At 63.0% G+C, this 13,433-nt stretch overlaps 1 protein-coding gene and 1 pseudogene across 8 annotated transcripts in view; both read right to left on the reverse strand.

The window, feature by feature from the left end:
• Positions 1–13,433, reverse strand: part of MCPH1 (microcephalin 1) — a 128,467-nt gene that overhangs the window by 98,235 nt on the left and 16,799 nt on the right. For 7 of the 8 annotated variants that reach the window (XM_045821358.1, XM_045821357.1, XM_045821351.1 and 4 more), the window contains exons 9-11: positions 11,365–11,474; positions 5,588–5,625; positions 2,413–2,575 (exon numbers count right to left, since the gene is read on the reverse strand). In XM_045821358.1, coding sequence (XP_045677314.1) covers positions 2,413–2,575; positions 5,588–5,625; positions 11,365–11,474 — 311 coding nt within the window. Of the gene's footprint in view, positions 1–2,412; positions 2,576–5,587; positions 5,626–8,364; positions 8,805–11,364; positions 11,475–13,433 lie in introns of those variants that run through there. The other variant, XM_045821356.1, reaches the window with a different exon arrangement.
• On the reverse strand, positions 188–817 carry LOC123807481 (annotated as a pseudogene).

Here is a 13,433-nt window from a genome sequence, read left to right on the forward strand (position 1 = left end):
TGAACATGGGGCGTCCCTCATTTAATTCTTTGTGGTTGAAGTCGGCGTTTTATGATCTCCAGCATACAGATTCTGTACACACTATCGGGTTAGAGATATGTGTGTATATATGTATTTTTTAACACAGATCTCCTTTATTAGAGGGATCTGTTGTTTTTTTTTTTAATGTGAAAGCAGAGAGGAGGAGTTACTTCCTTTTCCGGGCCTTAGTGCTCCTTGGATGGAACTCCAGCGCCTCGCCTTCCAGCTCGCAGCCGCCCGCTCGGCCACACGGGCCGGTCGCGAAGCGATGTGTGCCAGCAGCTTGCCCCGCCGGAACCGCCCCTCCCGGAGACTGCTGATGTGGGCGTTCTTTTTCCTTTCGTCATATTTCTTCTGAATTTTCTTCGATCGCTCTTTGTTCAAAATCTCTTCCTCTTCAGGAGTCGGCTGGGCCCCCTTCCTACGGCCCAGGGGCCGAGCCGTGCGCGGTGGGGCTCACACCACTGTCGGCGCGGGGTGCTGTCGGTGAGCACGGTGCAGGTCTTTACGAGGGTCTTGATCCCGGCCAGCTCGCTGCTGGACATTTGTAGACGACCTCAGTAACCCTTGTTTTGCGCCCACAACACCCCGAGCCCCCGGAGAAGCTGCCCACGTCCGGCTTCCAGGCCCGGTCCTTCCTGCTGCCTCCTCGCACCCGAACCATGTGCACACGCCGGGGGCCCATCTCAGTGTTGGCAGCGGGGCGCCCCCGCTCATGTTCTCGCTTCTCGGGGGGGGGCTTCCTCCTGCCCCTGGTCTTGCAGCACTTGTGCCAGCCACCCCGAGAGGTGCCCATGGCTCAGCGCCGGCTGGAAAGAGCTAGATTTATACTGAAATATGTCGGTGTGGACCTTACATTATTGCATGCCTGACAACTTGCTGAACTCGCATGTTGGTCCTAAGAGCTGCCTCGGTCGGGCTCCTGCCGCCCACAAAGACAATGACGCCGCCTGTGAGCACGGCCTCACTCCTCCCCCTCACCTAGGGGCCTCAGGGCCCCTTCTCTGTCCCCCCTGCACTCACAGGCCACTCTCTCCCCCAAGACACTGAGCGGGCCCAGTTCCTCGCTCCGGACAGCAGTCTCCTCCGGGCACCGGAGTTCGCTAAGTGACCCGCTTCAGTCCCCTCCACTCGCCCACGGCGTGGCACGCCCCACGTGGAAGCGAAACCGGCACCTGGCCCCCTTTCCACTCGGCGTCAGCGGGGAGGCCCTGGCGGCGCCCGGAGCAGAGCGAGGCGGCGCCGGCGCGGCAGAACAAACGCTGACCCTCGTGCCTGACCCCTCTGGCCGGCTCGGAGCCCCAGGAGGACAGGGTGGGCACAGAGTCAAGGACAGATGGCATCTCCGCGGAGGACCAAGAACATTTTCTCCTCCGGGAAATGAGGGAAGGAGCAGCTGACTGGCGAAGACACACTGTGACCCGGAGAGAGAGCGAGCAGGGCGCTCGTTCACGGGAGCTGGACGCGCACGCGCTCCCCCGCGCCAGGCCGTGCGGGTCAGCACTGAGTCTAAGCAGGTGAGGGAGTCTCCGGCCACCACGGGTGCAAACTCGGGGGGGGGGGGGCGTTCCGGGGCAGCCTCAGCTTTCCCGCCCGGTGCCCGAGGGCACCAGGGTCTCACGCATCCTGGACTGGAGGGCAGCAGGGTCAAATCCCAATGTGGGGACGGGACCAGAGCTGTGCTTACACAGGCATCTGCAGTTTGTTAGCGTATCCCAGTTCCACTGGCTCAAACTGACACAGCATTAATATGATACATTCTCGGTGGGAGGAGGAGGGAGGGTGGATACTGTGCAGATGCAAAGTAGTGACCCAAGTAGCCGACAACCCCTCTCACCAGGCTGCAGGGCTCTGGCGTGGCCAGGGGTTGAGCGGCAAATAAAAATAGGAACAGTAACAATTCTAACTTTTATGAATAATGAAAACAATGATTTAAAGAAAACAAACTACCTTTAATTCACAGAAATGAGGGCAAGTACTGTTACAGATAGATATGCATAAGATAAAATGTGTCCAAATGGGATTAACATTCATCCTAACTAAATCCATCTGTAAAAACAGGCACCGGATTTTTGGGGCTTTTCGAAACCGTCAGTGACACAGGTCACGTTATTTCTCGGTCAGACACACAGAAAGTGCGTGGGGCTGTGGGAACACACATGAGCCTTTCCTTCCAAGTCCGTTCTAATCGGATTTCTCCCGGGGGCTGAGGGGTCCCCTCGGCGCTCCGCTCCCATGGGTCAGCGGTGGCCGGAGGTGACGGCCAGGGGATACGCCGGAGGGCTCTCCCCGCCCACGGGAACGCACGCGATGGGCACGGAGTGAACCCCCCCCCCGCCGGCCCCACCCCCACCCCGTGGCCCCGCCCTGCCCTGCCCCGCCCAGGCTTACCCACTCGTAGGACAGGATCCAGCAGCCGCGCGCCAGACCCAGCAGCACGGTGAGGGTGCGCAGCGCCTGCCCGGCCAGCACGTGTGTGGTGCTGCCGCACACTTCGCGCACCACGGAGAAGCCCTTCAGCTTGGCGACCACCTGGAGGACGATGCTCTGCTTTCTGCGAACGGGGAGAAGAGAAGTCAGCGGCACAGACGCTTCCCGCTGAGCAGCAGCACCACCGAGATCACACAGAGTTTCTGAGAAACCTGAGGACCCTGGGAGTCTGCACTGGTTCCCGCTACGGTGGTCCTGTCTGAATGTCTGCGACCCATAACCTGAAATGCGGGGGGGTCAGAGAACCTCAGATCTCAACCCCAAGGGCCTGTTCTCTGGGCCGAGAAGGCAGGCGGGGGCTCGCCCGGGGGTGGGGGTGGGGGTGGGGGTGGGGGCGCGGGCGCCCCGGCCCCGGCCCCAGGCTGCCCCCACTGCAGCGGCGGTGGTCCCCTCCGACCCGCGGGGGCAGTTTGCGCCTGCTCAGGACCAGGCTGTCAGTGGCGCCTTTCACCGGGAAAATGCGACGTTTGTTTCCTGCGAGTCAGACACACGGTTCGTGGACTGAGAGGGGAGGGGAAGGTCCCTGTCGTCCAGCGGCCCCGTCCACTCTTAGGGCGAAAGTGACCGGGGCCCCTCGCCGGCACAGAGCCGGTCACGTCCACCGTCTGCGATGTCATTACGCTACGGCCTTAAGTACCTTTAAAAAAAGTCTTCCAGTTTAACTTCCCTCCCAAACGACTCTCCGTTCCTCCTGTCTGCCTTTCTAGTAACACCTTCCATTCCCACACCCGGCTTTTCCCTCTCTCCTGGCGAGTTCTGGAAACGCCGGGGAGAGGCAGAGACGCGCGGGGCTTCCCCAGCACACACACACGAGAAGTAGGTTCTCCCCTCTCCGACAAGGACACGCATGGCAGGGGGAACCGGGTGCTGGGTCCGCGCTCAGAGAGACCAGCACTCACACCCCCCGCCCTCCACCCTCCGAGGCGGCCCTCAGCAGCTCTCTTCCCCCGTGACCTTGGGAACGTGGGTGCCAAGACCTGTCTCTCCCCGTCAGTGACAGGGGCGAACCATATCACAGTTCCAAACTCGTAGAGATCGTGGGCCGAGAAGATAAACGCTCGAGCCCCGGGTCCCATCCCCACTTCCACCGGAGACCTGCACCTCCTGGGGTTGTGGAGAGTGGAGAGTTGGGTGGGGCGGGGCCGCAAGGCGAAGCAACACAAAGCAAAGCAACGCAACACAGAGCGGAGCAGAGGAGAGGAAAGCGGGGCAGAGCCAAAAGCCGCGAGACCCCGCAGCTCCGCAGCGTCCCCCGGGTCCGTGCACCTGGGACTCCCCCGGCTCAGAGCCCGGCAGCCACCAGCCACGGGCTGCACGTGCTCACAAGTGTCTTCTCAAAGTGTGGCTCATCGGTATGGCATCTAACGTGCTGTGCGCGGGTTCAAGGGGATTTCAAACCCACATGTTGATGTAAAGACGGAACAAAAACCCGGTGGGTGGGTTTGAAGAACAAGCGTGCCAGGGTGTCAGCGTCTCAGCTGCTGTCGGTGACCGGCAGCCGGCAGCCGGCAGCTGGGGGCTCACTGATGGGGCCCCCGGGAGCAGCAGCCACGGCCGGGGGGCAATCAGACCGTGGACACCGAGTCTCAGGACTACCGGAGGGTTTCGTCCTGGACAAGGCACGCCTGGCCGACCCAAGCGCTCCCTGAGGCCCCTGCGGGACGTGCCCCTGCGTGGCCACGGCAGTTCTCGGGTGCCGCGGGGTCCCAGCCCCCGCCTGGCGAGGTGCTCCCGGGAGGGAGGGGCATGGGCCATGCACCGCCCAAGGAGTAAGCCCCTGGAGCCGCCAGCGTGCCGGCCAGCACTGGGGCCACCACTCCCCGGCCAGGGCCCCGAGGTGAGGACCTGCACTCTGTGCACCGGGGGCTGGACGTCGGGTAAGACTGGGTCTCCCCCTCCCCGGGGCCTGCTCGGGCAAAAGGTCACCTCGGTGAGACGTGGACCCGGCCCTCTCTCCTCCCTGGCCTGGGGGGACAGCGTCTCACCAGGGGGACAGCGGCATCGACTGGCTGTGGTTCGGGAGCAGGTCATCCCCTTACTGGCCTATTCACACGCTGTCCTGGAGGCAGCCGGCTGGTGCGACGCCAGCCGCGAACCCGTGCGGGACACTCGGCAGGCAGAGCCGCTGGGCCCCGAGCCCCAGAGAGACACAACAGGGCATCGGGGTCTCGTGCTCGCCTCGGGCAGGAAGTGGGCAACGGGGGGGGTCGAGACAGAGACACTGTCAGGCCTACGTGAGGAGTTTGGTTTTCAAGCCTCCCAAAGAAGTAGCTCTTTAATGTCTCTGGGTTTGGGGCAAAACCCCAGGCTTGGGGCAAAACCCCAGGCTTTTAGAAACAGCATCCGCACGTCCGATGTTCGTTTCTGTGTCACGCTCCTGAGAAGAACGTGCGACGTGTTATTTCCAGGGACGCGAGCACAGCCTGGGGCGCACTGCCCCTCCCAGGGGCCGGGCGGGGCGGACTCTCCGCCATCCACATGCGAGCTGCGGGCAGGACGAGGGTAGGCTTCTGAACACGGGCGGGACCTGTGCCCTTTCTGCGGCCCACTCGTCAGTGAGACGCCCCACCGTGGCTAACAACCCAGGGCTGCTGTGAGGACACACGGTTTCCCCGTAAACGGGGATTCGGCACCCGTCCCAGAGAAGGCGGCGCTGCAGGTGCGGGGCGAGCTGCGCGGCGAGAAAGGCCTGAGGCAGGTGCGCAGAGCGGGCAGGCGGCCGCGTGCGCCTCCACGAGTCGGGGAAGACCGTCATCTGCACGCGCCGTGGGGTGTGCTTCGGAGCACGGGGGAAACGCTTGCGGCAGCGACGCCCTGCTTCCTGCACTCTCTCTCGGTGCGGGGTGGGCACACGAAGCCGGCAGGCCAGCCAGCGAGGGGGACAGCAGACCCATGCCACCTCTGACGTGGCCCCGTTTTCAATGTCCAGCGACCATCGGACTCGGACGCCCGTCGTCCGGAGCAGCAGCGACACAGCACGGGCTGCCGGGTAGCGCGGCAGGCGGCGCGGCAGCTCGGGGCACACGGGGAGCACCGGCGCGGCGAGGGGGACGCGGCCGAGACGGGGAGTACTCACTCGGGCGGCAGGCTCGTCATGACCAGCGTCCTCGTCGGCTGCGGGTTTCGAGAGGGAAGGAACGGGAAACGGTCAAAAATACAAAACGTGTTTTCCCACAGAAACAAATTTTAGTAGGTGTCTTGAAAAGTTACATCATTGAAAATAAACATGTAAGCATGCATATGTACACACACACACACGGTCCCGCAGAAGTAAAGCCTGCTTGCGTGTGGTTGACAGGGTGATAAAAGGGTGCAGTAATTTATAGGTTTAATTTGCAGTTCACCTAAAGTGTCGCATGGTGTGCTTGAGTGTGACATGGCTGTGTCACAGAACCACATGCTCATGCTTTTGTAATAAGCCGGGGCGTTAGCTGTGCCGGGCTCAGTGCACGCGACACCTGCGTTCTCCTGGACCCTGACAGCCCGGGAGGTGGACGCCGAGAAGCCACTCTGACAGCCGTCCGGAAGAGCCCAGGGCGGGGGGCCGCGGGGAAGACCAGGTTCCCAAGAAGCCCCTCCCACCACCACTGGCAAGTGGACCCGCGGGCTACCCGTGCGTGGGCTCTGCCAAGGGGCCCGTCACCCAGGGCTTCTCAGGGCCACGTCCTTGTCTCGGGCAGAGGGACACAATGACCAGGTGTGTCCACTGGGTGAGTCCGTCCAAGCCCTCAGTGCCCTGCCCTTAGGAGCGCAGGTACCGGGGCTGCTTCCTCAGGGGCCGCAGCTGCTGTTCGCTGGGATTGCGGAGTTTCTACCGGGTTTCTTCAGTCACAGTTTGCAGCCCCCAGGATTTCGCGTTAGCTTCAGGTGCGCGGCACAGCGGCCAGGCAAGCGTGTGCACTCCAAAGTGGTTCCCCACACGGCTCAAGTGCCCACCTGGCACCGAACCGTCATTAAAACATTACTGACTACATTCCTTGTGCTTACACTCGATTTCAATAACAGTACTTTAAAAAAGATTTTATTCATTTTAGACACAGGGAAAGGGACGAAGAGAGGGAGAGAAACATCAGTGTGTGGTTGCCTCTCGTGCGCCCCCTACTGGGGACCTGGCCTGCTACCCAGGCCTGTGCTCTGACTGGGAATTGAACCGGTAATCCTTTGTTTCTCAGGCCAGGGCTCAATCCACTGAGCCACACCAGCCAGGGCCTATAACAGCTTTAAAATATGTCCCTTACTTACGTAGGTAAAACACATGCTTATGACCAAAAAAAATTTTAAAGGCTCTGGCTATGTATCATTACACACATAAATTCCCCTGTAATTCTACCAGCCAGAAATTACAAGTGTTTAATGATTTGGTATATATTCCAAGCCAAACATCCTTTCTGCGGGAGTGTGTGTGCACATAATTTTAAAAACAGACGCGTGTCCTCCACCCGTTCTGGGACTCGCAGGATGCACTTCCCACGCAGTCCGCTGGGCAGTGTGGCCGTGAGCCGACCGCGGCGCCCCACACGTGTCCGGGCTGGCCCACGTGACAGACAGTCCTTCCACTGCCCACGTCCTGGCCGCTCTGTGCTCGTGCTAGACAGCCACAGTGCAGTGTCACCGTCTCGCTGCCCCTCCTCGGGGTCTCGCTTCTCCACCTGAAATCCAGCCTCTTCTGGGTCGACGGCCTTCAGCTGAGGAGGCACGTCAGACGTAGTTTTGTAAAACAGGGGCGCCTGGGACCTCGTTAACCCAGCCTCGCCGAGGGTCTTGGCCTGATGCCCTGACACGCTCTCGGCACACTTCCCGTACCTCGGGATGTTCTGCTGCTGCAGCTCAAGGGTGGTTCGCTGCAGCGACGACGACGACCAAGAGGAGGGGCTGGGTGCAAGGCAACCAGGAGGTGGGGTAGAGCCTCCACTTGGGGCGCGAGGGGGGCCTCTGAGGAGGGACCCCGGGCATGTGAGAGGTGGCGGCGTGTGCGTGGGTGACAGCGGGGACAGGGAGCATGAGTGACGGCCACCGAGAAGCAAGGTGCAAGTCCGAGCTTTCTGTCCGCACGCGGCGCCTGTAGGGATCGCTTCCCTCGGTCGAGGGCAAGGGATGGTGCGATTAGCAACAGTCACACTTCGTTCTCTTCGTCACGGGGCAGGAGGACGGAAACTGGCAGTTCAGTAAGGACCTGCCCACTCCACAACTTCTGTATAAACGTCTCATCTCTCTGCTGTGCACCTGAATCTAACGTTCTATGGTCTGTCAACAGTAACTGGACAGACGAAACCAGCCCCGATGTCCTGTGACGCAGGTCACTATGTCAACAGGAAGCAGCAGCAGCACCAGCGGAAGAAAAGGGCCGCACTGCAGCCCGTGGCGGCCGGCTGGGCACAGACTCCCAGAGACAAGGGGACAAGACCGGCCCCCGGGGACAGGGGAGAGGGCGGGGGGAGAGGGGCCTCCTCGCTGTCAGCAGGGAGGCAGGGAGACACCCTCCGTCAGCACTAAACCGTGAGTGGACCACGTCCGTGCGGGGCCCAGCCTCCCGCGCCCGGCTCTGGCGCCGCGGCCTCGGCTGGGAGGGCCAGCGAGGCCGCCTGTATCCACGGGTCGCTCGGGGCTTTCACTGCCTTCGCCAGACAGGACGAGGGACGCAAGCAAAAAGCACGTGTCTTAACGTTTTAGTTGTAAGTACGAAGCTCTCAGAAGTGAAAAAAATACAAAAAATCGTACTGTATGCGCTCTATTCCATGTGCAGCCTCAAGGCAAGGTGGAAGCCTTTATATTTTATTATCTGCAATGTATTTATTTTATTTTATTTTTAATCTTCACCCAAGACATGTTTATGCATCTTCGGCAGGGACGAGAGAAAGAGAAAGAGACACTGATCAGGTTGCCTCTCGTGCGCACCCCGACCGGGGAAACCCTGCGACCGAGGCGGGGGCCCTGAGCAGGAGCGAAGTCGCAGCAACCAGCTGCGCTTGGCTGGGGCCGCAGAGTGAAGTCTCAGGTTCCCAGGGTCCCTCTGTCGCCTCTTCTCACACATCCGAGCATCTCGGGAGGTCTCTCACCGACCGCCTGGACAGAAAGGAGAAAACCCACCCCTCTCTGCTCCCCACACCGCTGTTCAGAGGGGGCTCTGCCCGGGGGAGGACGAGCACGTGCCCAGACACGGCCCCACAGCACCGCACGGCACCCCCGGCCAACACAGAGAGGCACCCACGTGAAACAACCCACTGACCAGCAAGAAACAACTCACTCGCAGGAAACACTGCGTTTGATCTTAGCGAAAGCACGTTCTGGAAGTCCTGAAGTGGCGAGAGGAAAGGGGAGGGGAGAGACAGACCGCGCACGTTTGGAAAATAGCCTAGTCAATATTGTTCCAGTGAGATCAAAGGCAGACCAAACTAAACAAATGCACTTGTGTTACTAGTGATAAAAGAGAAACCTTTAAAAATAAAACATTCTTTGACGTGGTCTGGGTTTTGGTACCACTCAGTGGTAAACAGGGAGACCACTTTCCCGTAGGAGGAACTGCAGCCGGACCGGCCGCACAGCTGCCAAGGCCCTGCTCCGGCCCCGTCGCGGACAGATGTCCGCCGAGCACCCGGCCGTGGCCAGCCCTGCCCCTGTGGACTCCGACCACAGAGAAAGTGCTCAGAGCATCGGGCCTGGCGTGAGACCGAGTCCGGAGAACACCTCCACGTCGCTCCCTGAGGACCTACCATCATTACCTAGCTACCTGGCAGCTCTGTCATTTCAACTGTCTCCGCCCGCCTGGTGTGGCTCAGTGGACTGAGCCCTGGCCTGAGAACCAGAGGGTCGCCGGTTCAATTCCCAGTCAGGGCACCTGCCTGGGTTGTGGGCCGGTTCCCAGTGGGGGCTGCATGAGAGGCAACCACACACTGATGTTTCTCTCCGTGGCTTTCTCTAACCTTTCCCCTCTGCCTAAAAATAAAATAAGTAAGATCTTTAAAAAAAATAAAGTGTCTCCAGAGAAATGCAACCTGTGGCTTATGAAACTGATGTGACGAGCCGCCCTGTCCGTGCCGGCCCAGGTGGACTAAGATGGACACTGTAAGGGGGGACAGCTCTCGTGTGAGGGTCCACTCCCCACTCCAGGAACTGGGGGCCGTGGAGAAGCGGGGCCGGGGTGGGGACAGTCCCCGTGGGCCCAGCACACCGCCCCGAAGAGGGGGAAGTGCTGGAGGAAGAACGGGGCGAGTCGCAGGGCGGCCGGGAGGGCTGGCCCTGACTGCGTCTGGCCGGCCAGAGCACCTTCCCCCACGGACGGACGGACGGACGGACGGACGACGGTGACGCATCCCAGCCCACTGAGGGGCAGGGGAGGGAGGCACGGGGCGGCTGGAGGGGCGGGCGGCAGGACAGACGCCAGCTCCCACGCGCGGGCCCTCTGGTGTGGCCTTTCGAAGACGCCTGCTCGGACCGCGGGGGCTCCTGCCTCTCCCCGCTCTGCCACGGGCCCCGGGTCCCCACGCCCGGCCCGGGACCCGAGCGGGCGGGACTGGGGTGGGAGGAGCGACCACGTTCCTCGGATCCCCGGGCCCCTGCTGCTCCTTTGGGGACCAGACACGGGTCCCTCCCTCGGAGCCCGCCAGGCGGCCCCACGAGGGTCTCCCTTCCCTTGTCCCCGCCTTCCGTTAAAACTGAACCGACACAGCGACAGCCGCCGAAAACAAAAACCAGGAGAAACAGCCGGGGAACCTGACCTGCGCTGAGAAAGACCCGGGCCTCTGAGACGAGCGGAGCCACAGTGTGACCAGTGACTCATGTAAAACTGAAAAGGAGACCGCTCTGCAGAGCAGCAGCACAGCCTCACTCCGAAGCGGAGACTCACGGCGACGCTGAGTGCGGCGTCCGGCGTCCGGCCCTGTGCTGGCCGCGCTTCCTCGGGCGGAGTCGCCGGTGTGCCTGCGGCTGCACTCACACCCACACGCGCACCGCCCGTGCTGGGACCTGTCTGAAGTGCCGCCCCCCCCCCCCATTTCCGCGCGAGAACGAAGGCTGTGCAGCGATGCCTCGCTGCCTCCCGGCTGGGGCTCTCTCGGCCCCTCTTCTGTTCAACGCCCCGCCCTCTGCACGCGCCGGGAGTCCTCTCAAGCTGCGGGGGCGTCCTGAACCAGCAGCCCGCCGGGCGCCCGCCCGCACGCTGTTCGGAAAGGGACCACTTCAGGGGTGAGTGCAGCCCCGGCTGGGGCACACCCGAGACAGAGGTGGCGGCTCCGGCTCAGCCCCAGACCACGGGCTCCATCCCTGGTGCGGGCGCACGGGAGGCGGCCGATCAGTGCTCCTCTCCTGCATCAGCGTCTCTCCCCCTCCCTCTCCCTCTCCCCCTCCTTCCCGTCTGGAAGCGATGGAGAACCACCCACAGGGGAGGACTTCTAAGAAGAAAGGCCCACAGCAGGGGTGTCCGACTCATTGTCACCGGGGGTCATGTCAGCCTCCCGGGTGCCTTCAAGGGCCGGATGTGATTTCAGCTCCTTGACAGTTGAGGAGCTGTTCCCTTTATGCAGTCCTACCGTTATTCTGGCCCCTTGAGGGCACCCGCGAGGCTGCTGTGGCCCCGGTGAGACAAGTCGGACACCCCGGCCTGCAGGGAGCTGAGCGTGGCTGGCGTGGGGTCACTGCTCCCCCACAGAGGCCGCAGGGCGGCCTGCCCGGGAAAACCTCGCGCCCTGGAGGGAGGCCCGGCCTCCCGGACAAACGCATCCGCTCTGCACCCCTCTGTACCGGGACCGCGGCCACGGTGCCCAACACCCACGCACCCCAAACCCCAAGTGGGGGACCCCGAGTCAGACAAGAGGACGCAGCAGCGTTGGAAGTTTAGCATTGTCTTTTCACACCAACCTTTTGGCCTTTCCCTCTCCTCCTCGGGGCCTCGTGCGGTCCGCTGGGGTCCTCGCGGCCGGCCGGCGAGCCGTCCACGGCGCCGCGCCTGGTGGGCCGGTCCTCAGCACCTGCGACCCAAGCAGACGGGGGATGCGTCAGGACTTCCCCTGCACTGGACACTAGTGCAGCTCAAGGAAGCTGTTGAGATTTCAGAGTTTCTCTCTGCACACTGGCTACGCGAAGCCACCGCCCTTTCAACCCAGCGCTGACTGCACACTCCCAGCTCTGAGGCCCGCTCCAACTTCCAGTTCCTTCCAGGCCGGCGGCCCACGCAGTCTGCCCAACTCGAGGTCAGGAGCCACTGTGGCTGCTGGGCGACACTGTGCCGCGCCGGCACCCCCCGTCGGCCCCTCAACAAGGAGAACAGTGCCTGCAGCTCAGGCACGACTCCAACTCCAGTTCTTCGGTTCTTGTGTGACGACCGAACCCCAGCTCTGCCCGCCGAGAGGGCGGTCCTGTCCCGGCTTCGGGTGAGGGCGAGTTATCCCAGAAACAGTCTGCAGCACTAAGCTCTCCGTCTACGGAGGAGAAATGGGGACCTTCCACCCCGGACCGGCACCCACCACGAGACACACACACACACACCAGGAAGACACTCATCAGGTGGTGCGTGGTGTCACCGGATGCTGAGCGGCGGAGACACCCCAGGAACCTCCAGTCGAGTGAGCGATGTTTGCTGTACTTACACGGGCTCCTTACTCCCGCCTTCCCTCCCGAAGCAGCCGGCCTGCTCCCCGGGGAGCTGCTGCGAAGGAGGACTGTGAGCACCCGCCGCCGCCACCTGTCTGGTCTCGGGGCCGTCCCTCCGAACCCGCGCGGCTGCCGCGGCCTGTCCCCAGCGGAGCCGGGGGGCGGCCTCCAGGTCTCTTGCCCCAGAGTGGCAGCGGCCGCCAGGCGTCCCCCCCTTCTCGGGGACCGGGGACCGGCACACTGAGGCAGACGCCGGGTCAGGGTGGGGGGGACACAGTGCGGTGTGGCGCGCAGGACGGGGACTGCCGGCCGGCAGCCCAACCCGGACACTGGCCGCGGAGCCGAGCCCTCCGAGTCCCCCCGCCCAGAGCAGACGCCGGTAACCGGCCACACCGACAGAGGGCAGGGAGCTGTCACGGGCAACCTCGGCAGCCCGTCGGTCAGCCTGGCGGTGTCAGAAGTGCTTCTCGGTTGAATTCCCGCGTTCAAATGCACTTGGGTTGGCCAAGACACGACAGCCTCTCCCACCCTCGTGCGTGAGAATCGACAGTGAGCCACGGCTGGTATCCCCGGGGGAGCGGGGCGGGGGGACAGCCAACCTCGGCCCCTCTCTGGCCCCGTGAGAGCTGCAGGGTCAGAGGGCGTCTACCCGGTGCCCTGTGGCAAGGCTCGGTCCGGAGAAGAACAGGCCCCCAGGACACCGCCTCCCCACAGGGACCCTAAGGACAAGTCCCGGACGCCAGCCTGCTGGCCGGCTCTGGGGGCGGCCGCCACCAGGGAACGTCTGCGTGTCTGGTGGGCGGAGCCAGCCCGCAGGAGAGTGCCCGTCACCCCCTGCTGACACTGGTGGCTGTTCCCTGTGAAACAGAACCGGACAGCTGGGCTCGGCCCCATGGTTCAGGCAGGGCACCCGGGTGCGCTGGCGTGGAAAACCCCGCCACCCACGGTGGACAAGGGGCAGGGCAGGTGTGGAGGGTCGCTGCCCCCGAGCCTGCCCACGGCCCTGGGGCTGCCGGGACTGCGGCCCCCGTCGCTCCTGGGAAAGGAGGGGCCAGCGGTGTGCCGATTCGGGGGCCCGTGGCTCTCTGCACTTGGCAGTGAAACCGACACTGGGGCTGGGGGGACCAGGTGCAGCCATGGGGGGAAGGGGGGTGTGTGGAGGGCCCCGCCCACCATAAAGGGACATCAGGCAGTGTCACGCACTTCCTGTCCCGAGGTATCAAACGTGAGCGCGACTGCGGTCGCTGCTTCCACGCAAACTCGATGCGGACATATGTACCGGCTCGAGTGAGTTCCGGCAGCGCCGGCCAGAGCGGGATGCCAGAGCAAAGGGCACT

The sequence above is a fragment of the Phyllostomus hastatus genome, unplaced genomic scaffold (assembly GCF_019186645.2).
Source record: "Phyllostomus hastatus isolate PE091 unplaced genomic scaffold, TTU_PhHast_1.1 phas_scaffold_46, whole genome shotgun sequence".
Taxonomy (NCBI): domain Eukaryota; kingdom Metazoa; phylum Chordata; class Mammalia; order Chiroptera; family Phyllostomidae; genus Phyllostomus; species Phyllostomus hastatus.